Raw genomic sequence first — 22,495 nt, 5'->3', positions numbered from 1 at the left:
AATCTGAATTAATTTCTTTTCTGATGGACTATACATTCCAATCCTGAGGATGGTGCTAAAACCATTGACATGTCCTGACTCCAGTAAATTGAAAAATGGATGATGGATTATATTCCTGTTATCTGAAGGTAAAGAGGGAGAATGTGACATAACGGGGTCACTGGGAGCTACAGGCCACCCAAGTCATATTTAGTGAGTGGGTGATGAATTGGCCTTCAACATGACAGTTAGTGGTGAGGAAAAGGCAACTTGTTGTTTCTGTTAAAGGATAGCTTTTGTCATATTCATCTAGACTGAACTAGGCCTACTGATCTATTTAAAGTTGTTAAAAATATATTTCATCTTCACTTCTTTTTTGTCGAAGGCTCTGTTTCAGGAGCACCTTGTTCTCACACACACACACACACACAGTTACAGTACAGCCTGTTCTACTTGCCTGTGAGTTATGGTTCTGTTCAAGGGCATCCCTCAGGCCCTGTTCAGACCTGGTGTTAACATCCGTCTCAGGTGATCTGATTACAAGTGGACAAGTTCAGGTGTGGAAGCACCCATAATGCACTGAGGGTGCATGTTTATTTTATTTAACCTTTATCTATTCAGGTAAATCCCATTGAGATAGAAATCTCATTTTCAAGAGAGACCTGAATGTTCATAAGAAATATAATAAAAACATGGACAAAAAAAAAAAAGAAAAAAAAAAGGACATCACAATTTAAATAACAAATTAGGAAATTAGAAACTGTAATAGAAAATACACAATGAAACTTTTAAACATATAAGATACCACTGTGAATAAAGCACATTCAACAGTCTCATCACTTTGCAGTCCCAATAGGTTTTATAATGAATGATTATGATGAAACTATAATTTTACTGTAGATCTGTGTGTAGCACGATTCGCTCAACTCCTCTCTCTCAAACACAAACACACACACACACACACACACACACACACACACACACACACACACACACACACACACACACACACACACCACACACACACACACACACCACACACACACACACACACACACACACACACACACACACACACACACACACTGGCTAAAAACAACAACACATACTTAATAAAGCAGGGAAGTGAGCTCCAATCACAAGTGCTCACTGGAGACGTGTTTTAAAGCTGACCATTTGTGATCTGATCACTGCAGACACATGCAGTGCTGCAAGAAACAAAAAGGTTGGAATTTGGCAACAGCCTATCTACAAAAATGATAGTCCCAGTGATATATCAGTGTCCTGTCACGATTGGGGACACAAAGGGAGTAGTGCAAAATGTTTTAATTACAAAAAAGCGACTACTTACAAAACACTGGTAAACCAACTGAACAGGAAGCCGAGGCATGAGGGTACATAAGGAATTACAACTGGAGACACAGGGGACAACAACAGCAGACGGACCGACCCAGACAAAGAGGAGCACAGAGACTGAACAGACACAAGGGAGGCAAAGGTGACTGAACACAGGTGAAACACATTAGGGCGGGGCAGACAATCAACAAGGAGGGAAACAGGACAAAGACAGGAAGTACAAACATCAACAGACACACAAAGAAACTGACTACAAAATAAAACAGGAAATAACAAAATCCAAACATAAATTGTCCGTCATGGTAAACCAGGACGTGTCCAGGAGCCGCTGCTCGAATTTTCTCGAGGCGAGAGCGAGCAGCCAGGTGTGAACAGGGCCTTAGAGGTGGAAAACACTGATCTCTCACTTTTCCCACATGGGAATCAAACCCACATCTTTCCAATCACAAGCTTGTCTAACGTTGAGGCCAACTCTCAGAGGCACTTTTATACTTCTTCTTGGGTAAAACTTTGACTGTCGGACCTTTTAACAGAGTATTTCAGTTTGTGTCACTGCTGCTTTTACATGAATAAAAGTGAGAGATCCCTCCATCCATCGCAGACTCTGCAAGGAGCCAGTCGGAGAAGAATGAGATGCAGTCGCAGCAGAAGTGAGAAATATTGCCTGAGGTCAGGACATGACTGGACACACTGAGCCGTAACTTTTAGCTCTGCTGAAAGAGAGAGCGACAGACAGCTGGACGGCAGACTGCTGGCCTCCTCTGACCTTCATCAGGAGCACGATTCGTCTTCCTCTGATTTTCCTCTCTTCACCGCTGAGGCCGTTTTAGCCTTTAGGTATTTGTCAACGTTAACTAGCGCCGAACATGTCTGATCACAGGTCTGAACTGTGCGGACGTGTGGATGCATGACTGTGCATGTGAATGAGATTTGCCTGAGTGTGTTTCAGAGTGCAGACCTGTTCTGAATGTGCTATATGTGACCTTAAGTGTGTGTATAAGTCCCACTGCGTTTTGGATCTGGGTCACCTCCTGCTCTGTAATCGACACCGAGCAGCACATCTCTTCAAAACAACATCACACGTGACATTTTGATGAATTCACCTGGATCTGTGCCCCAGCCTTCATCAGTGATCATCAGTTTAACGAGGGGTCAAATTTAAAGGTCCAACCTGTAACTTAAATAGAAACTGTACAATCCTGATCACTATTTTCGTCTTTAATCTAAAAGTTTTTTTAATAGAATTTTTGGATCCTCACTCACTTTAACATAAGATGCCATGCTGTACTGAAGTGGAGCTTTGGACTGAATGTTAACTGCAACATGCTAACACGCTCACATCAACATGCTGCTGTTATGAAAGTATCATCTTTAGCATGTTCAACATCTAAACTTAGCGTGTTAGCATGCAGAAATTTGCTGGTGGTGCTACAGGAAAAGCCAGGGGATCCGAAAGTCATTAGGATTTATCCTCTGGGCACCATGAATGCACATTTGCATTCCCTGATTGACCCATGGACATTGCTATTTTTAGTTCCACTCCACAAGCATTGCTAAAAAATGAGGCTACATCATTGTTCTCAATAACTGTTTGTTGTAATTAAGTATTTTTCTCTGTAACTGATTAAAAAAAACAACAACAACCATGTCAACATACATTATGAAACTGGCGTCATCGCTGCAAAATGAAGGCTTGTGGTTTTATCACAGAGTCAGTGTGGTACAGGGCAGACAGACAGACAGACAGACAGACAGACAGACAGACAGACATACTAGGTGGCCAACACGCTCCTGGACGACTTAGGTCACAGAGTCTAATCTTAGCTTAGCATCACTTTCAAAGCTACATACATCACCACGTCATAAACTAAACGGACAAGTACATTTTTTATTTGGCTCGAGGCTGTTCTCATCGCAGCCTCGTCAGAAAACGACATGTCCTTTTGCGTCCTCCGGATCCAGACGAGGTTCCTGTGTGTGTGTGTGTGTGTGTGTGTGTGTGTGTCCACGAGCTGCTGGAAAACTCCAACGCCAGCAGAACTCAGAGTTCAAGTCAGTTACTAAAGTGTTTTTTAGTGACAGCAGTAGGACTCTTGAAATGACAATATTGGTTGGTTTGGTCTCCTTCTGTCCAGACTGAAATATTGCTGTTTAATTTCGTGCCAACGTTTGTGGTCCCCAGAAAACAACTGAGTCAGTGAATCCCTGATAGTACCTGTATTTTAAGACAAATTTAACCACTCGTCTCAACATGGACTCAGTGACGCCGCTGTGGACTGAAAAGGTCCAGGAAGACACACCATTAATTCACCGTCATGTATCTGAAAGGTAGAAACTTCAAAGATAATTCCTGTTTATTACAACTTAGAAGTTTTGGCCATTATTTCTACAGGTTACGCACATTCTCACGTCAGGATTAAACCAGAAGAACAGGATGACATAAAATGATGGAATTAAAAGAGCAAAGTGTTAAAATACTATCATGTATTCATGATGTGTCCTCTTGTCAACTTCTAGCATTTCTTTTTCTCAACTTCTCACACACACTTAAACTAGACAAATACACACACACACACACACACACACACACACACACACACACACACACACACACACACACACACACAAACTGTTGCACAACCCTGGCATACTTAAGTCACATAGCGTTAATGCAACATATCAGGTGAAATGTCAGGAGAGGAATGTGGATCAGAATAGTTTGCAGGGCACCGGTCACTGCCCCCCACCCCACACACACACACACACACACACACACACACACACACACACACACAAAGACACACACTTTAATACTGTCGGACCCACTCTCTAAGTGTGATACGATAATCAAACTGTCTCACATTAACAAGCTTGCTAATTCATGAGTTTTGGCTCTGGCCGGTTTGAGAGATAACTTGGAGATGCTCCTCCTCACAGATGATCTCTTTATTTAAACTCTGCCTCATTACGTCAAGAATCTTTTTGTTGGTTCAGACCAGGAGCTGACGCACCACACCACACAGGATGTTGCGGTGATTTAGGTGCTGTTGGGGTAAGCAGGGGGTCAAAGGTCAAAGGTTAGAGTCACTCATCATCACTTTTTGCTTTGAAGTTTTCAGTGAAACCTGAGCCAACACCTCGAGGTGGAGGTATGTGTGTGTGTGTGTGTGTGTGTGTGTGTGTGTGTCAGGAGGGTTCATGGGCAGTGGCTCAGTGTGTGATTATCTGTAGGTAACAGGCTTGTGCAGGTGTGTGTCTGAGTACTTAAATGTGTCATGTCACACCTGCATCACCTCTGTTTGACTGAACCAAGCCTTAAAAACATTTTAAATATGTCTTTATATGTACATACAGTACGTCCCCATTGCTTATAGGTTAAAAACCTTGTATCTCCACATCGTCAGCTTTTCAAGAACTGAAGCAGCCAACCTTGTTTTTAGCTTTACAACCATGAATGTCTGAGTTTACCCAACTGATGTGGAAACTGTTTCCCATGCAAACTGATACGTGACTAAAAATGGATTTACAAGGTTTCATTGAGTAAAACATGATATGTACCTGTACGTATGGAGCGTGTAGATGATATATGCAGAGTCGTCACTGAGGCCTCAGAGTGTGTGTGTGTGTGTGTGTGTGTGTGTGTGTGTGTGGGGGGGGGGGGGGCTGGATCTGGTCCGAGGCTTCATCTTTCCTCAGCGCTGTATTTACTATTTAAACTCTCTGTGATGCTTTGATCGCAGCTCTCCTTTTATAGTTCGTCTTCTGGACGGCCAAGATAAATCACATGGTCAAAAAAACAATTTGTCATTCAGCAGTCTTTCTGTGTTCTTGTGGTTTACTTTCTTATTCTCAGACAAATCAACATCGACTACAACAGGTGTAGAAGTTGAAACCTTAAGAGGATCTTAAGAGTCCAGAGACTAGAGAGAGACTCAGATCCAGTCTGTAACATTGAGATTATGTCTGTTATGTCTCACACTCCGGGATCATTGGGGCAGATAATGAAGTGCTGCAGGAATGAGTTGTAAAACCCAGAAGTTAGCATTTTAGCATTTCCAGTTCCCTCGTCCAGAAGCCGTTGGGTTTCTGGTTAGAAGACTAAAATAAGGTCTGTGGTTAACACAAGCTCAAGACTGTTTCACATTTGATTCTACAATCTAAAATACATCAGTAACTTACGGTGGCCCTGAGAGCTCAAAACACATGCAAACACACAAACATCTTCATCAATTTGACAACGAATGCGCTGCAGGAAGTCGTGTCGGTTACCTGTGATAAGGAGCTCATTCTGAACAAAAGATGAACATGTTCTAGCGAATATTTAGTCAATGAAATGTTCACACAACAGCACATATTTGACCAATTATTTTGTTGACATTTTAGGGGAAGCTGAGCTTCCCTTGCAGTCTTAGAGCAATCGCCACTGGTCCAGTGTGTGTTTTCTGCTCTGGCCTCAGAGGGTGGTAATGAGCCGAATACTCCGTGGTGCAATAGAATGAGGTGAAAAGACAACACACAACAGTTCAAACACTTTTGTTTTTTACTTTAAGGTCCCTCGGTTCTCTAAGGTTGTTTTCGTAGATGTACTTCTGGCTAACTTCCTCACATCTGCAGACATATCACTGAGCTTTTCTATGGAACTAACTGGAATTGCCAATGCATTGGATGAAACATAAAATCAACATAACAGCTTTGAGTAATATTAACAGGAAATAAAGATGTAGCCTATTGGCTCAGTGCTTCAGTTTTCCCCCGCTATGATTCAGTGTCAGATCTTTACTTATGGTCATGTGGAAGGAACGAGTATATTTAACAACCTTACATAGGCTGAGTAGATTTATCCTCTTTGTTTTTGTTTTCACCTCCGCTTGTTATTTACGCCTCCTCTGGTTTTTATTAGACTGGGCAGCGGTTCAGGATTCTGCGGCCTCCGCTGCTCCCGCTCCCCCTCTGACCCCCACCCACCCTCCACCCCCACTCCGTAAATGCTGCGGAATTTCCCGTTTCCATAGAAGAGGCAAAGATCAAAAGTTTTCTGGCAAACAACGGGTACAGTAGGAGGCCCTGCCAACTCCCCCAGCCTGGGAAACAGAGACCAGAGGAGAGTGCTGATAAGCTACTTAGCATGCAGCTTCAAATAAAGGAACGCTGGTACTGGCCAATCAAAGTGTGCAGATAATTACTCTGTTTACCTTCTAAGAGCAATGTTTGCATTCAGTTAATTATCGGTGTTTGGTGTCAGTGGTTCACTGTGTCTGTGCTGAAATCTGCCTCTCCAGTTTGTGTCCAGCTCATTGTGTTTGCATGAGAAAATGTGCTCAGTGTGTGACTTGGCTGGACACTGAGCCGTGGCCCGCGGCACATACACGGTGCTGAAAGATCTTAGTGTCAAATTTACGACTACCGATCTATTTTTGAAAACATCAGGGGAAGCTCTCCAGATGGTCCTCACTGTGTGTGTGTGTGTGTGTGTGTGTGTGTGTGTGTAGTCATCAGTGTATGTGATCTATTTGCATTGGTGTATAATATTACAAGGATATAAGTGCGCCAGGACATGTTTTTTAGGTCAGCGTACTCACTAAATCAATATAAAAATCTATTTATTTGCTGATCAGTAGCAGTTGTGAGTCTTTTTGATGCACAGTAATAATATTGGACAGTTCATTGTACTATCACACTGTTATTCGAAAAAGAGCATTTTACAAAAAATTGTATTTAAATTACATTTTATAAACTGCATGTCTGTAAAGTGGGTACAATTACATAAATACACAAGTATTTTACATTGTACATTTACATTGTAACCCGTGAAAGGCAGTATAACTGTTATGTAATATTTAATTTAATGTATTAAATCATAATTTCATACATTCAATTCTGATGTGATGTGTAAGGAACATTCAGCCATACAAAATAATAGAAGACACAGTTTTGTAATTATGTACAAAGTGCTACAGCAACAGCTTAGGATAAGTGCTAATGTTAAAGTACAAAATAACGCTGCTAAAAGTTGAAATATACAGTGAACCGCTAACACACGTGCTACTAAAATATTGGTAACGGATAAGTCTCTACTTTCAGAAAGGCTGATGATGTTCGATTTAAATGCATTTTTTCTGTCTGTGGTTGTATTCAAACTGGACGAGTTTATGGCTGTAAAACTGTGCACGGCTGCAGTGTGTGTACAGTTCATAGCCGACTATGACGTATTACACATTCAGAAGTCTGGACCTAAATATAGATGCAGCGTGTTAAAGAGTCTTTTTCAAGGACATGATATACCATTACAGCACTTAAGTCATCTCCAGAAATGCAACTGTTGCACTATTTTTTTTCAAGCTGATATAAGATACAATTATTTCTATATTCAATATTAATAATTAATATAAAAAATTAGCAAAATCAATTAATTAATGGCCAAAAACAAATAATACCCTGATCAAAACAGCTGTGAACCTCCCACAGTCCCGTTAGTTTCTCCAAATTGAAAACAGATTTCCCATAAACCCTGTTGTTTCCATTTAACGAAGGGGATTTTCCCAAAGTTGCTTTCGTCACGTTTGAAGGGGTTAAATGTGTGGGAAGGAATTTTTCCACCTGCCACTTTTGACTTGTGACGAAAAATGGCCATCGAGTGCGAGGTGATGTCCTCAAATGACTTGTTTTGACCAAAAGATACGAAGCTATTAGATACATTTAAAGTTATGTAAACAAAACAAACAAACAGCTAATGCTAATAACCTTTTACCAGGTTGAACCATAAATGTTTTGCTTTTTTACTTGGTCACTTCTGTGCAAGCTTTATATCACAGTGTAGGCTACTCATGACCACAATGGTTTCTTGAAAAGCAACAAAGTCTGTTTGCTAAAGTACAAACAAATATTTGAGAGGTTTGATAAAATAAACCCAATATAACATTGAGATAATTCATCATAGTCTCATCAAGTGCATAAACAGTCTGTGTTTATCTCTCTCCTCTTCCCTCCATCTCCTTCATGTTTCTGATCGCACCTTTCCCTCTGCTCTTCTTCCTCTCCTCCTCCAGCCTCACCCTCTCCTTCTCCATCATCCAGTCTCCCCCGAGGTAACTCAGCGCGTCCTCAGGCCGTCCACGAAGCCGGGGCCTCGGGTCGAGGAGCGCCTGGAAGAAGGAGCAGGCCAGCGGGGTGAAACATGCAAACTGGGGTGCTGTGGGAATGCGGTCCTTCTTTCCAAGTTCTGGTCCATCTAAATCGATGGCATCCTGCACGCTCTCTGTATGCGGCTCTGCCCACACGTCCAGTTCATCTTCAGGGCCTTTCGCTGTGTCAAACCACTCCCGATATTTCAGGTATGAGCGGCAGTCGCTGGCTGTTTCCGCCCAGGGATGACTGCCAGTGAGCATGGCATAGGTCAGGATCCCCAACGCCCAGCTGTCTGTGCTGGGCTCCACAGACACCCAAACTCGTGTCTTCTTCTTCTTCTTCTCTTCATCCTCTTTAACGGCATCTTTCCCATCATTCATGCTCCTCCAGCTGTCCTCATTTCCACGTGAAATCTCCGCCTCAGGGGTGCAGTAAGGGGAGCTGTACCAGACCTCCGGGACCCTGGTGCCCCTGGCCTTCACCTTGGGTAAAACATTCATTTATTTGCAACTTGCATGACTAAAACATAGTCATTATATCTAATCTTCACTTTTCTAAGAATATGGCACATGATTTAGCCGCACATGCTGAATAGTGCTACTCAGTAATGCTATCATATCACAGGAGAATGAGTCTGTCTTTAAACTGACCATGCCGAAATCTCCCAGTTTCACCCAGCGGCAGGCGGAGTCGCACAGGAAGACGTTCTCTGGTTTGAGGTCCCTGTGGACAAAACCGAGGGAGTGGAGATGGGACAGCGCACCACAGAGCTGGGACACCACCCGCTGACAACAGTCCTCCTCCATCCCGACCTAAAGAGGAAATGGCGAGGGGGACGACGGAAGGAGAAGGATGAGAGTTATAATCAGAAAAAGAATGAGAAGGAATCTGCAGAGTGAACCTCTGCTTCTAAGTTGTTCCTAAGTGTGACGAGGTTCGGGTCTTTACACTTTATCATAGAAACCTAAAATCACTATACACACAAGCTGTGTGTCAATTTAGAGGCTGCATCCTTTGGAAGCTACCTTTGAAGACCGATTGCGCATCACAGCAGATAGCGACTAGCTGGAACTATTTCGAGACCTCCTTCAAATGCAGCCCAGAAATGCTGCTTTCTTTTCCCAACCTATCCAGAGATTCATTGAGGATGAGGATTAAACTTTTAAATGTAAGTTCAGTTCAGGTCAACAGGTAAGCAACTGTTAAAACCAAGGGCCTTTAAACCCCAAGTTTTTGAAAATTGCAACGCAATGGTAAGGGCTGGCACAGCTGGTGACGCAAAGCGAAAATCCCTCATAAACCAGAACATCTCATTTCGGTTCGCGTCATAGACGGCGTCCTCTGAAGGATGCGGCCTCTGAATTTGGGACACAGCTACAGTGCGTGTTGTACTGTGAAACGAACTGTATACCTCTGGTAAGATGACGTCGTAGAGATCTCCGAAGAGGCTTGCTTGCTGAGCGAAGACGTAGTGGGAAGGTGTGGAGTAGGCGATTCCCAGAGCTCTGGTGAGGGACGGGTGGGTGCAGAACGACAGAGAGAGGTTATACTCCCTCAGGAAAGAGAGGAGAGAGGTGGACTCACGAGGGAAGAACTTAAGAGCCATCGGAGTACCTGGAGGACACAAGGAAATGATTGATGTACAGTAGGTAATATTTTGATGTGCTGACGCTAATGATGATATGTGCCCCCCCCCCCCCCCCCCCCCCCACACACACACACACACACCTCTCTTCCTGTGAACAGCCAGCATGACTTTTCCATACGAGCCTTCACCCAGGAGCTTCAGGACCTTGAAGTGGTCCGACGTGTCCATTGGTGACAGGGACTGAGCCGTCAGATGGCACATCTCATCCAGAAGCTTTGTGGCAGCCTGGACACAGACAGATGAAAAACATTCATTTCATCAGCGGAGCTCAGGTTTGATTAAGGTCGGTGCAGACAAGGTGACTTTTTGCCTGTCCGAGACTTCGGTTCCAGATCTGAGACAAAAAGTCTTCCCAAAATCTGTGTTTGTCTGATTCGGGTGGGTCCTCGAGCAGTTGTGCTGACAGATCCTGATCACATCATGACCTCTCCCAGAAGCTAAGTCAGTTTTAATACATGATTGATACAGCAAAAAACAAGATGCACTTGTTGAACATCTTCCCTCTGTCCCTTGTTGAGCGCAATCACTGGCCGGATGCAAAGAAATTGGGTTAGTGTTAACATCTGTGTTTCAACGACTATCTTGATAGTTCATTCCTATAGAGTAATGTACAGTATAGAGTCATCATGTAATCAATACACCTGGTCTGTCAGTGGAGTGAACGATTTTGACTCAAGTTTGCATCACATTTCGATGGAAACCCCCTAATGACTGGAGCTAGCATCCTGACTGACATCCTGTCTGTGGTTTAGGAAACATAGATGATGGTTTCGGTTAAATGTGAATAAACTTGTGACTCTGCACTTTACTGTAGCCCATTAAACCAGACCACCATCTTTCCCCAACCTTAACCTTAAGTGCTGCGAGAGTCTAAACACAACCATAAAAAGCTTTAACGAGGCTGTAGTCACTACAAACGGAGGGAGCGCTTCAAAATATTCCGGGCAGAAAACGATGTCAGTGAACGTGTTGCTGATACGCTCAGTATAAACAGTTTTGCTACTTGCTAAGTATGTTAATTACCAACATTTCCTCACGATGTTGATAGAAAGCCTAATCTGGTCAGGTTTCCTTCAAAATGTATTTGTGATGTCAGGGACGTAGCTTAATGGAAGGCAGTCATCATCGTTAATGTTATTAATCACTCACACCTGTGTGTTTCCTGGTATGTTCAGTCAAAACTCCTGCCTGAAAACTTATTGATGGTTCAATAATCAAACAACAACAACAAAAAAAAACCCTTCATCATGGCCTGAGAAGTCTGTGGTGAAAAAGAGAACCAGCACAGACGGAGTACTTGAGAACCAAATGAACCATATTCCTGGTGGATGTCTTGACTCATCTCGACGCCGGGTCTAACCAACAACGATAAAATTGGTAAAGGTCTTAATTTGAAGGTTGAACCACGAACAGACTTTCTACTGAAACGTTTAAGATCAATAAAAACTCATTCTGTTTCTTTTCCGAGTGGAATCCCTCACAGCTCTTTGGAATGCAACACAACCGTTGTCATGATCATTGTTGTCATGGCGATGCCAGCAACACTGATCCGCGGGTATAAACATGTCTGTTAATAGCCTCATGAAATCCTCACACACACACGCACGCACGCACGCACACACACACACACACACACACACACACACACACACACACACACGGATCCTTGTTTTGTCTGATGGAACGTTGATCTTTCCACCACAGCTGGCACCCTTGGGTCCAGGCTGGGATTTGGTGTTACTATATCTCCAGACAGGGGCCAGCTCATTACAGCTCATTAGAGAACAAGTCAGAGCCATGAATGTGCTGTACACAGATACTCTGCGCGCTCGACAGGGCGTCCGTCCACAACAACAGCCGCAACAAAAGACAAGCATTCACAAAACTGTGGACAGATTTTATGATCAAACCTGCAGATCCTCACAGATTAAAATGTCAAATCAGCCTCATGATGCAGCAGCTGAGATTTCCCTGCATCATTTGAAAGATGCATATAGCTCTAATTTACATAATTTGATAATAATATTTTGAGTTTTAGCGTCAGTGCATCACACACTGCAGTGTTATTGTCTAAAACCTCTCCTCTATGTGTGAATATATTTGTAGTGTGGGTGGTCTGAGTGGAGGCTGAACTCTGGCCCTCTTTGCTCTCATTACTGAGCTGTTCAGGTCTGTCTGAGACAAATGTTTGTAACACCTAAGGCGAAATCTTGAACTTAGTGAATTGAGTCGCCTTTAAATCGTGTCTTTTTTGTAGGAATAAAAAAGTTATTGTGAATAAAATAGTGAGAATGTAAACATACATTTGCAATATTTTCATTTTAAGTTTATAAAATGTTTTATTTAACCAAGTAGCCCATAAAAAAAACTCTTCAATTCATCATAAAAAAATCGAAATCACTAAATTTAGAGACAAATTTAGAGCAATGATGATAATGTAGCATTACGTTCAGATTGCTGCTCAGATCAATAGAGAGACACAGTCTGCTGTATCTGTCACCAGAGGAGGAGCACGGTGTGGAGGATCAGGGTTCACAAGATATTCGGTGAGCTGCATAGCCGGCGCGCTCGGAGCTGGTCGGGTTTAAACGAGTGTAAGAGGAGGAGGTGACTCCGGTCTGAGCCAGAACAGAACAACTGCAACAGCCTCTGTGAGTGACGACGGGCCCAACGCCCAGGTTGCATAAGACAGACACATGATGTTGGACCTGTAGTGTGTGTGTGTGTGTGTGTTTGTGTGTGTGTCAGAGATAAATGTCCTGGTGATGTCCTACATGGTAATGGATTTCTGTGCACCACAAACATCAGTGTGATGACTGACAAGATGTTCTGTGTGTGTGTGTGTGTGTGTGTGTGTGTGTGTGTGTGTGCGTGTGTGTGTGTGTGTGTGCGTGTGTGTACCCCTGGCACACATCCAGAAGTCAACCTCAGTTTAAAAGTGTCCACCTTAAATATGTTTGACCAACAGAGAGCATGTAAAATGACATGAACATATATTTTCTACTTGTGTGGAAACGATGTAAAATGTATGAACTACACTCATTAATTGATTTTTAATCTAAACAAGCAGCAGGAAGTCACTCATGCGTTTAGATTTTTCTTTTCTTTATTATAATTGAGCATTCTCTTCATGAGGAAAATAAAAAATGAAAAAGCCAAATAGTTTCTGCGTCTCCAGTGTTCCGGGTGAAGATGAGTGGAATGTGAATATATATGTTCAAAATACTGTAGTTTTATTTACAAGATATGAAAGCTTCAATATCCACACAACAAAGCTGATACTACCAGTTATTCATATTTATTGAACATTAATTTGAGGAATTATTTGCAATTACATTTAATTATTTCTTTTACACTCGCAATAAAGGCTGTAATGTTGTGGTTTCTAGGTAAATATATTTACAAAAATCAGATTACAACTTACAAATTATTCCTGATTTTGTAAAACGATCAGTTTAAATCTCACAACACCTGATGCTCATAAGACATTGTCAGAAGGTCATTATGGGGAGACTGTACTAATTATTAGTTTAGCAAAAGTTATGCAATAAACAAAACTCTGCAAATAAAATAAACTGTTTAATAATTTATGGAGCACCTGTACTGTAGATAATGCAAGAGAATGATGTGGAAAACAATTTATATTATAGGGAAAGGAAAATTAAGTCTCTAAAATGGGTTTAAAATCAGCTTGACAAAGCACTGCAGGTAAAATATCACTGCATATCTGACTGTTTATAGACACAGTGCAACTTATTATTGATTGATCATTGTTTTCATTTAACATCTGATAAACTTTCATTTGAAAGGATAAGTTCACCCAAATTGCATTTACAAAAAAATGTCTATGTTTTATTTTTTGTTTGATTTGACATGTTTGTATCTGAGAACATCACTGCCCTGTTTCTCTGGATGATCCACACGCACAGTTTTCACAGGAGCTATTTTTAAAGTAGAAAGAACTCTCAGTGAAAATTGTTCACAGTGATACTGAACGCTTTGAGCGCCAAAAGTCTAATTCTATTCACCTCTGTTCTGTTCAGGTGAACATGATGGAGCTGAAACTGTATGCATGACTGGATTCAGCTAGAGGTCAGTGAGACAATATGTTTTGTCACATATATCACACACAACTGAGCCTTTAATCTCTGCACATTTTCCTCACGTTGCGTTCGGAGCAGTGAGTGAATCAGCTGTGACTTACTGTCATTTTGCAGCTGTAGTTCAGTTCAGTGCCGTGGATCCTCAGTTAAATTTACGTCCTGCTGCTCTTCATTTAGCAGGTGCACCTGTTGGGAAATCCTCCACAGATTCTCATCCGCTGCTCGCTGAGTTTTCTTCCACCTCCTGCAGGACGGAGGATTCTCAGTCTGCTGCTGCTGAGTGAGGTGGTAGATTTCAGTCAGCGGAGAAACTCTACAAACTGTCTGCTGCTGCAACTTTTATCCTAAAGTGATCTGTGCTCACCTCCACTCCTCCCCCTGTCCTCCCTCTGCTGCTGCACTGTGGGGTGGATCCTGAAGAGTGTCATGTGTGTGTCTGTATGTGTGTGAATGACAGAAAGTGTGTTTGTTTCCAACCTTCCTAATTTGGGATCAATTACATTGAAAGTCTTTTGGCAGATGTGGCGTAAATCATGACGCATTTTCTTCTGCAGATTTTTTTCAGAAATTTGTTTAAAATTTGTTTAAAATTTGGCTCTTAACGTGTGTAAATGCCTACATGTGTGTTTGTGCGGCCGCTGTACACTACCGGGATTTGCTGAATGAGTCTTTCCACTCTGTTTTTGTCTTATATACCAAGAGTCTTGTGGCACTTTAAGGCTAACATTGTAGAGATAAGAGATTGTAAGAGATATTCTTCTTAATGTCTTGCCTGGTGAAATAAAGTTTAAATAAAAAATACAAATAAATATCCATGCATAGATAACGCACAAATATTTTGGCCTGATTACAGTAAATGCCCTGGCAAATTAATTTGGCAACATAATCTTGACAAATACTTAAAATCTACCATCTGTTCGATAAGATCCACATGCTAAAATAATGAATCTGTCCCGGCTGAGACATGTACTGGACTCTACCATAAGTCTAGATATACAGGAAGATGCCTTCACTTTGTGCAATATTCCTTTTCTGCTGATATTTTTGTTATATTTTTTGTTATATTATATATTATGTATATGTACATATTATATTATTATCTACTATTTATCTTGTTTCTTTCCTTTTCTTTGTACTGTCACTTTGCTGCTCCAACTCTGCACATTTCTCCACTGTGGGACTAATAAGAAATATCTTATCTCTCTTCCTGTCGCATGTACAGATTCAATTTAAAACAAAACACTTTAGTAGTTACATATTTTGATTATGAAGATTATTTTCATATAATTCTATAAATTATTAATCAAAGGAAAAGCATGGAAAATAATCTAATATTGTGTAATATTTAGCTCTATAGTTCTGTCAGTCAACAAATTATCACCTGTCACTCTCTTCACCCACAACACGTCTTTCTTTCCCCTTCTCTCACTTTATATCCAGTCCAAGGATTTTCCTCCAACACCCAGACCCCCCGAGGGTCACAGATCCTGCTCTCAGCTGCCTCCACTGACCACAGTCCACACATACGATTGCAGCATCGCTCAGACGTTCCCTGGAGGCTGGCATCAGTTACAGGGAAGCGTCTGTCTGTGGCCACATGTCAACACGCTGACATTATGCAAGTCACTGTGAGTTACTTCAGTTCAGTTCACAGCTGAACAGCAGCAGCGATCTGTACATTTCCCGCGTAGGTTATTCAGTGTGTGGACACTTTTAACCTCAGAACTGGACGAGCGTTTGCGTTTCAGCAGCAGATAAAACTGTGACATTCCTCAGAAGCGGAAAATAAATGAGGAACCAAGCTGGAAGCCAGCAGGAGTCGCAGATGGATTTTCAACATGGAGGGTTTTTCTTTACCCAAGAATGACAAACATTCACACACATTATAGTTGTGAGCCCATGAAACAGGTCGAGTAAACAGAACTAAACTCAGGCAGCGTTAAATGTATCAGATTACATCCCTGTTTATCCAGAATCATATAAAATATGAAGCATTTATCACCTGTGCGAAGAGTTATGGCTAAAATGTTTTTTGTGTTCGTCCTTGAGTGAACATTTGTGCCAAATGTGAAGGGATTCCTTTGAGGAGTTTTCCAGATATCGCGTTCACAAGGCCAAAACCATGTTTTGTGAGGTCACTGTGACTTTGACCTTTGTCCATCAAATTCGATTCAGTTCATCCTTGATTCCAAGTGACTAGCGACTTGAATATCAAAGAGTTTAACGTGATAGGTACTTATGTTACATGTGTGTAATATTGAACCCATTTTTCCCATTTTCCAAAATGATTATGAAGTAGTCACCATCATATCTAAGAGACTTGTCCATGTACCATCTAATTTCAAAATAATGGGTCTTTGGCTCCAGCCAGTGAAGTTCTCTTCAACCAATAAGATCATATCTGCCTCTGTGACTGTATGTCTATGTCTGAATAAGATAATAACGAAGGATTGTATCAAACATTATGCAGAAGTCACATCTGTTTCAATGTACAATTTTATTAATGACTTCAACATAGACATAAAAAACATACAAAATATATAAATAGTACCATAAATGGCAATACTTTAATAATATTAATATTATTAAATATTACTTAATACATACAGAAAACAATGAGACGCCTGCATCTCACACTAAACACGATCACATACTTAGAAAAAGATCATAAATATTATCCTAAATAGTTAAAAACAATCAAACAAAAAAAAAAGTCAGTATAAAAATAACAATTTTCCACAACTTTTTCTCGTAGTTTAGCTCATGAGTAGATCAACACATAGCAGGCACTGTGAGTGTAAACAGTCTTAAAGGGAGTAAACGTAACTGGTGCCCTCAACTCAGTGCATTAGTACCACACTGTTTAAAAGGCCAAATGGAAAATACCACACACATACTTTCTTTCATTCAATAAACTTACATTCTGTTTGACTGCTGAGCAGATGCTAATATGGCTGCACAGAGATGAAATCGTGTAAACAAAGCGCCAAAGTGCTCATGTATCAAGAACTCAACATTTTCCTTTTGTTGCATCAAAACTGTTTCAACTCTGCAGTACGTTGTTCCTGCCACATCTGACGCTTCACCACGTGTAAACAAGACTGAGAGTCTTTGCTAGTAGCTCTGAGAGACTCTATCTAGGCACAGCGATGAGCTAACTGCTAACATCAGCTTGCTAACATGTCCTCAATGAAAATGCCAACGTGCTGATGGTAAGCAGGTGTAACGGTTACCGTGTTCATCATCGTAGTTTAGCATATTAGCATGCTAACATTTTCTGAGCAGAACAAAACACGGAGATGAGGCTGCAGGTATTGTCATTCGCTTCCCAGCAGTGGCGGCTGCTGGTCTTATAAGGAGGGGAAGCTCATTTTCGGCCTACATCATAAAATGTGTCAGTTTATTTAAATGTAAATTCGCAGAGTGACAGAAGAGAGTCGCCAAACACAACGCTAGTTGTTTTTAACAAAGACAAAGTCGCTGAGGATCAGTAACGTCTCCAGGTCAACTCCGAACAACGGAATGAAAAACTTGAAAATTGCTCCGGTGGATGCTTATACTTCAAGATCGCTGATTCGCTCATTTCGCTGTCAATCAAAAAGGGACTCAGCCTCAGACAGATCATCCAATCACCATGCAGAAGCCGAGCGTCCGGGCCAGCCCACTGCCCCATAGACCCCCAGAGACGCTGAGCGTCCGATGGGCGGGACAAAGCCCAGCATTTATCCAATCACCGTCTAGTTTCGCTGCAGTGGAACAACCCGCTCTTTGCTTCCCCATTGAAGTCAGGAGACGCTCGGCGTCTACACTGTGTAAAGCGCTGTGGCGCTGCAGGGATGAATGAGAAGAAGTCGTGTCGGTTACCTGTGATAAGTAGCTGATTCTGAACAAAAGATAAACGCGTTCTAGCGCATATTTAGTCAATGAAATGTTCACACAACAGCACATATTTGACCACTTATTTTGTTGACATTTTAGGGGAAGCTGAGCTTCCCTTGCAGTCTTAGAGCAATCGCCACTGCTTCCCAGGTATTCATTCATAAACCAATGTATTGGACTAACTACAATTCTGACCTGATGGCGGCGCTACAAGAAAAGTCAGAGGATCAAAACGATTAGAATTCATCGTTAAGGGGGGAATAAATATCTGTACCAAATTTCATGGCAATCCACCCAACAGCTGTTGAGATAAGTGGTGGACTGACATACTGACAAAGTAATACTATCACCCCTAGCGCCACGCAACACGAAAAAAATCATCTCAATTAACAGTGGTTTTGTAGAAAGACTTTCTCTGTTGAAGGCGACCTCTTAATGTCTGGGGCAGCGGGATTTTCTCTGGAGATGTCGTAACACTCTTTTCGACCAGCTGGAGAAAGTCTGTGACCGTTCAGAGAGCTCGACGGAGAACAGGAGCACGTCGAAGGCTGTGGAGGCGACAGGGAGGGAGGGAGCTGGTGACTGAGGGACCTCTTCTCCAATCTGCAGACAGAGAGGATGGTTAGAGTCAACAACAACAACAACAACAACAACAACAACAGTATGCTAATACATGAAACCACTCTTCTCTTTAACTGCATAATGCGTTTATGATTAGTTTTAATGGGATGATTCTGACCTAAACAAAAGGAATTGTTTCTCCAGAGTTCAGCTTCATCACTTCATACATGCTGTGTGTGAATACTTATATTTAGCAGTGAAATTACATCTATTTTTCTAACTTTATTTTTTTGTTTTTCAGCTTTGCCCTCTTCTTTCTCTACATTCATTTTATTCCTTCCTTATGAGACAAACAGTTTCCCAGATCAGTATGATCTTATAGTGACTGGTTACAGTAAAAGTGTGGTGTAGTGAAGTGTAAGTCTTCCTTTAATTATGTTTATTGTTTGGTACCACTTAAATGGCTTTTATTTGATCTTTTAGTGAATCAAATTGTGATTAGTAAAGCTGCCAGTGATAGATTGAAAGTTATGTTAAAAATGTAAAATAAAAATGAATGGAAGTGTGACTTTTTAAAGTTTAACAGTCAGTCATTTTTATTTTATCTTTTTTGTTTTATTTGGTCATTTTTTTAGTATTCTTTAACTGTAATTAATTAATACAGCTGAGAATGACTACTATAAATGCCATCATTGAAACTCATTTCTGCACAAAATAAAAAATCGGGATAGTAATATTTCCATCAAATTACCTTTTGCAGTTAATTTTGCTTGTTCGAATTTATTTTAACTTTGCCATTTGTTTTTCCAGTTATGTAATACTCAAATTTTGGCTTCAGTATGATTCCATTTACAATTTCAAGCATTTCAATGTGACCTTATTAATTTTAACTTCCTTACCTTACTTTCCATTTTCAAATTTGTAATTTTACAGGTTTCAGTTTAACATTTTACAGACTCCTCTTTCATCTTATTATTATCATTATGTATATTATTATTATCTTTATCAGAAGAGCAAATACAATATAATCTTTTGTTTTTTCAAATATCTATTTTCATTTCATTTCTGGATGGACTTGTCCTCCTTGAGACCACATCAAACCAGTCTTCTCACCTGGTTGAGAGCCGTGTTGATGAGGTTGGACAGTTGCAGGAGGTGAGTGCTGGCGCCCTCAGCTGACTGGGAGGGTAAACTGAAGTTGTCTTTTGCTGTTTTCAACCAGTCCACATGCAGCTTAATGGACTGAATGAACTCATAGAGCTGGGACAGGGACTCATTCACCTGTGGGGACATTAAATAGATGGTTAATGCACATCCTCATGAAGTAGGTAGTAGAAATGGATTCATTTGATTTAGAAACTTTACCTTGAGTGAGTTGAAATGTGCTGCCGTGTGCTGCAGGTTAGGAAGACCATGAAGTCTGCTCTCCGTAGCAGCTAAGTTTGAGAGTTCATTTTCTGACTGTTGGAAACATGAGGAAACAGAGGTCACTGTTAAGATACAACTACAACACAACTACTACAGAGAACATGTGAGAGGAGGCTCGAAAAACTAGTTTTCATCTCTGTGTCATGCAGTGATAGGAACATTTCTCTCTAGCTTATTGTTTTCCTATCTTGTGTTTAACTTAAGGAATAACAACTTAAGTAGAATATTATAATACTGAACATATACTGTATATTAAAAACATGGATCAGTATCTCTAATAATTGTTTCCATCTAACTGTTTGTTAGATGGATACAATTTGTTTCTTTGTTTTATTGTTAAAATGTATTACAAAATTGCTGTACAGTGTTTATAAGGGATCTGCTATTGAAATGAAGTGTGTGTTTTTGTGTGTGTGTGTGTGTGTGTGTGTGTGTGTTGTGTGTGTGTGTGTGTGTGTGGGGTTAATGCTCACCAGCTCATGGAGTTTTTTGGCGTTGCTCATCAGCATATCCACCTGAGGGATCATTGATCCCAACAAACCACAGAGGGAGGAACTGTGGGTGGGACGAGACGACGAATGGACAAACAGCTCAGCCAATAGCAGCAGGCGGAGTAGACATAGACAAGTGGTGGAGTCATAAATCACTGTAAAGACAAGAAGAGGACACTTACAGTGTTTCTGAATTTACAGTGTGAAGATATTTTCTTCACTTAGCTTCCAGTAGAACCAACAAAGTCGTTCTTTATGCAAGTGCTGCTCGTTTATTTACCTCTTCATCTTAAAAATAAATTTCTCCTTCAACTTCAAAGAGGATGAGACAGCAGACTAATGTTCAGCTGTAGTTGCTCACAGCTGCGCTCACAAACAGGTGGCTACTGGGCTGCACTTATTTTGGTCCCCTCTCATTGACCCAGACCCGCTGTGTGTGTGAATCACTAAGAAAAACCACAAAGCTGCACGGAAACAGTTTAATTTCCAACCGAGATGTAGACCGCATGATACGCAGCACAGGATTAATCCTGAGGCAGCTGCACCAAGTTCTGTGAATGCTTCAGTCTGTATTTGTCGCCACTGTAAGGAAATCTCACACCAGAAGAGAAAGTATAAAAGTTGTCTGTTGATGCAGCATCACTTTCAGCTAATTCTGTTGCACCCTGTGATCCAGACACAAACAGTCATTCATCGAATCAGATAAGAGCAGCAGTTGAGATGTGAGATTAAAAGGCTGAAGGTTTAGACACTGAAATAAGTCTGACTCTGATTTACTGTTAGCATATTTAGTAGCTGAATATGTGTGGGAGTGAGGGGAAGAAATAAACAGACTGATTTCTGCAAGCTGATAATATGAATTTCGGGGAAAAGTAAACACTAATTGGTCGGTTCACACACGCAACAACATTCATAATCTTTATCTATTGATTTTAGAGCCTTGATTTCTCACGACAGGTCAGGAAACTGACGATCACGCCGGTTTTAATCAAAAGAGAGAAAATGAACTGTAACATTATCACCCAGACTGTCTTTTGTGAACATCCGTCACAGTTTACAGACCAACTCTGTGATTCAACTTTGACCTTTGACATTTTAAGTGTGTACGCTTTCAGTTTTGACCCCCCCAAATAAAATGATTGACTGAACTAACGGCTTGTTTACAGCCGGTCTAATAATTTAACCGCTCATGTTTCCTGTCCCGTCAGGCTTCACTGGAGCAATATCACCATGTTCCCAGACTGTGACAAGTACAATGTTATAACTCATAGAAATCAGGCACAAAACCACACAAATAAAACCGGAGTTGCAAAAATGTATCAAGATTTTCATCGTTTTTTTCCTGCTCACATTTAACACTAGTTTCCCTCAATCTCGAATGACATATTTTGTTATAAGCATATACTGCATAATATTATTATGATGAATGTGTCAGCAACAATAATTACACATCCAGGACACATCTGGAGATTTGTTTTAAACTTAAACTTAAACTTAAACTTAAACTATCTCTTTAGCTTTGATTTTGATTAAAATATTTCATGGCTATTTAGTTATTTATGTTTCTGTATTCATGTTTTAAAATCTTTTATTTCCTGTCATCTATTGTCATCTGTTTTCATCAGTTTTCTATTTCTCATGTGCATTAGTTTCAAATGGATTTACATTTGAACTATGTTATTATGAGCTTCCCCGTCATCTGTGAGGCACTTTGAATTGTTTTAAAGGTGCTCTACAAATATGGTTTCAATTATTGATTAATTGATTGATTGAATGTTCATGCTCCCTCCAGCTTTGATTGAATCTTTAGCTACTCTTGATAAAATCTGTGGCTGTTTGCCTGTTGAATCCTCCGCTGTGTTCAGCAGCTGGTCTCTAACTTTGTCGGCCTCCATCAAAACAAAGAGCTGAAAGAGGATTTAACA

General features: G+C 40.9%; 2 protein-coding genes across 2 annotated transcripts; both read right to left on the bottom strand.

Annotated features, from left to right (window-relative positions):
• Positions 1-6,918: 6,918 nt before the first annotated feature.
• si:ch211-171h4.3 (serine/threonine-protein kinase SBK2) lies at positions 6,919-14,608 on the bottom strand. Its single transcript, XM_056398575.1, has 5 exons — positions 14,313-14,608; positions 10,189-10,333; positions 9,872-10,074; positions 9,111-9,272; positions 6,919-8,942 (listed from the first exon to the last, which is right to left on the bottom strand). The coding sequence occupies exons 1-5, from the start codon at positions 14,316-14,318 to the stop codon at positions 8,301-8,303; spliced, it is 1,158 nt and encodes a 385-aa protein (XP_056254550.1). The 5' UTR covers positions 14,319-14,608; the 3' UTR covers positions 6,919-8,300.
• Positions 14,609-16,843: 2,235 nt separating this feature from the next.
• On the bottom strand, positions 16,844-21,264 carry il11b (interleukin 11b). Its single transcript, XM_056399633.1, has 5 exons — positions 21,235-21,264; positions 20,553-20,759; positions 20,017-20,112; positions 19,765-19,932; positions 16,844-18,693 (listed from the first exon to the last, which is right to left on the bottom strand). Exons 1-5 carry the CDS (start codon positions 21,262-21,264, stop codon positions 18,523-18,525), a joined length of 672 nt encoding a protein of 223 aa, XP_056255608.1. The 3' UTR covers positions 16,844-18,522.
• Between the last annotated feature and the right edge of the window lie 1,231 nt (positions 21,265-22,495).

Source organism: Seriola aureovittata, chromosome 16, assembly GCF_021018895.1.
Source record: "Seriola aureovittata isolate HTS-2021-v1 ecotype China chromosome 16, ASM2101889v1, whole genome shotgun sequence".
Classification (NCBI taxonomy): Eukaryota; Metazoa; Chordata; class Actinopteri; order Carangiformes; family Carangidae; genus Seriola; species Seriola aureovittata.
Note: the sequence above shows the minus strand (reverse complement) of the source record. Positions and strands in the feature narration are given on the sequence as shown.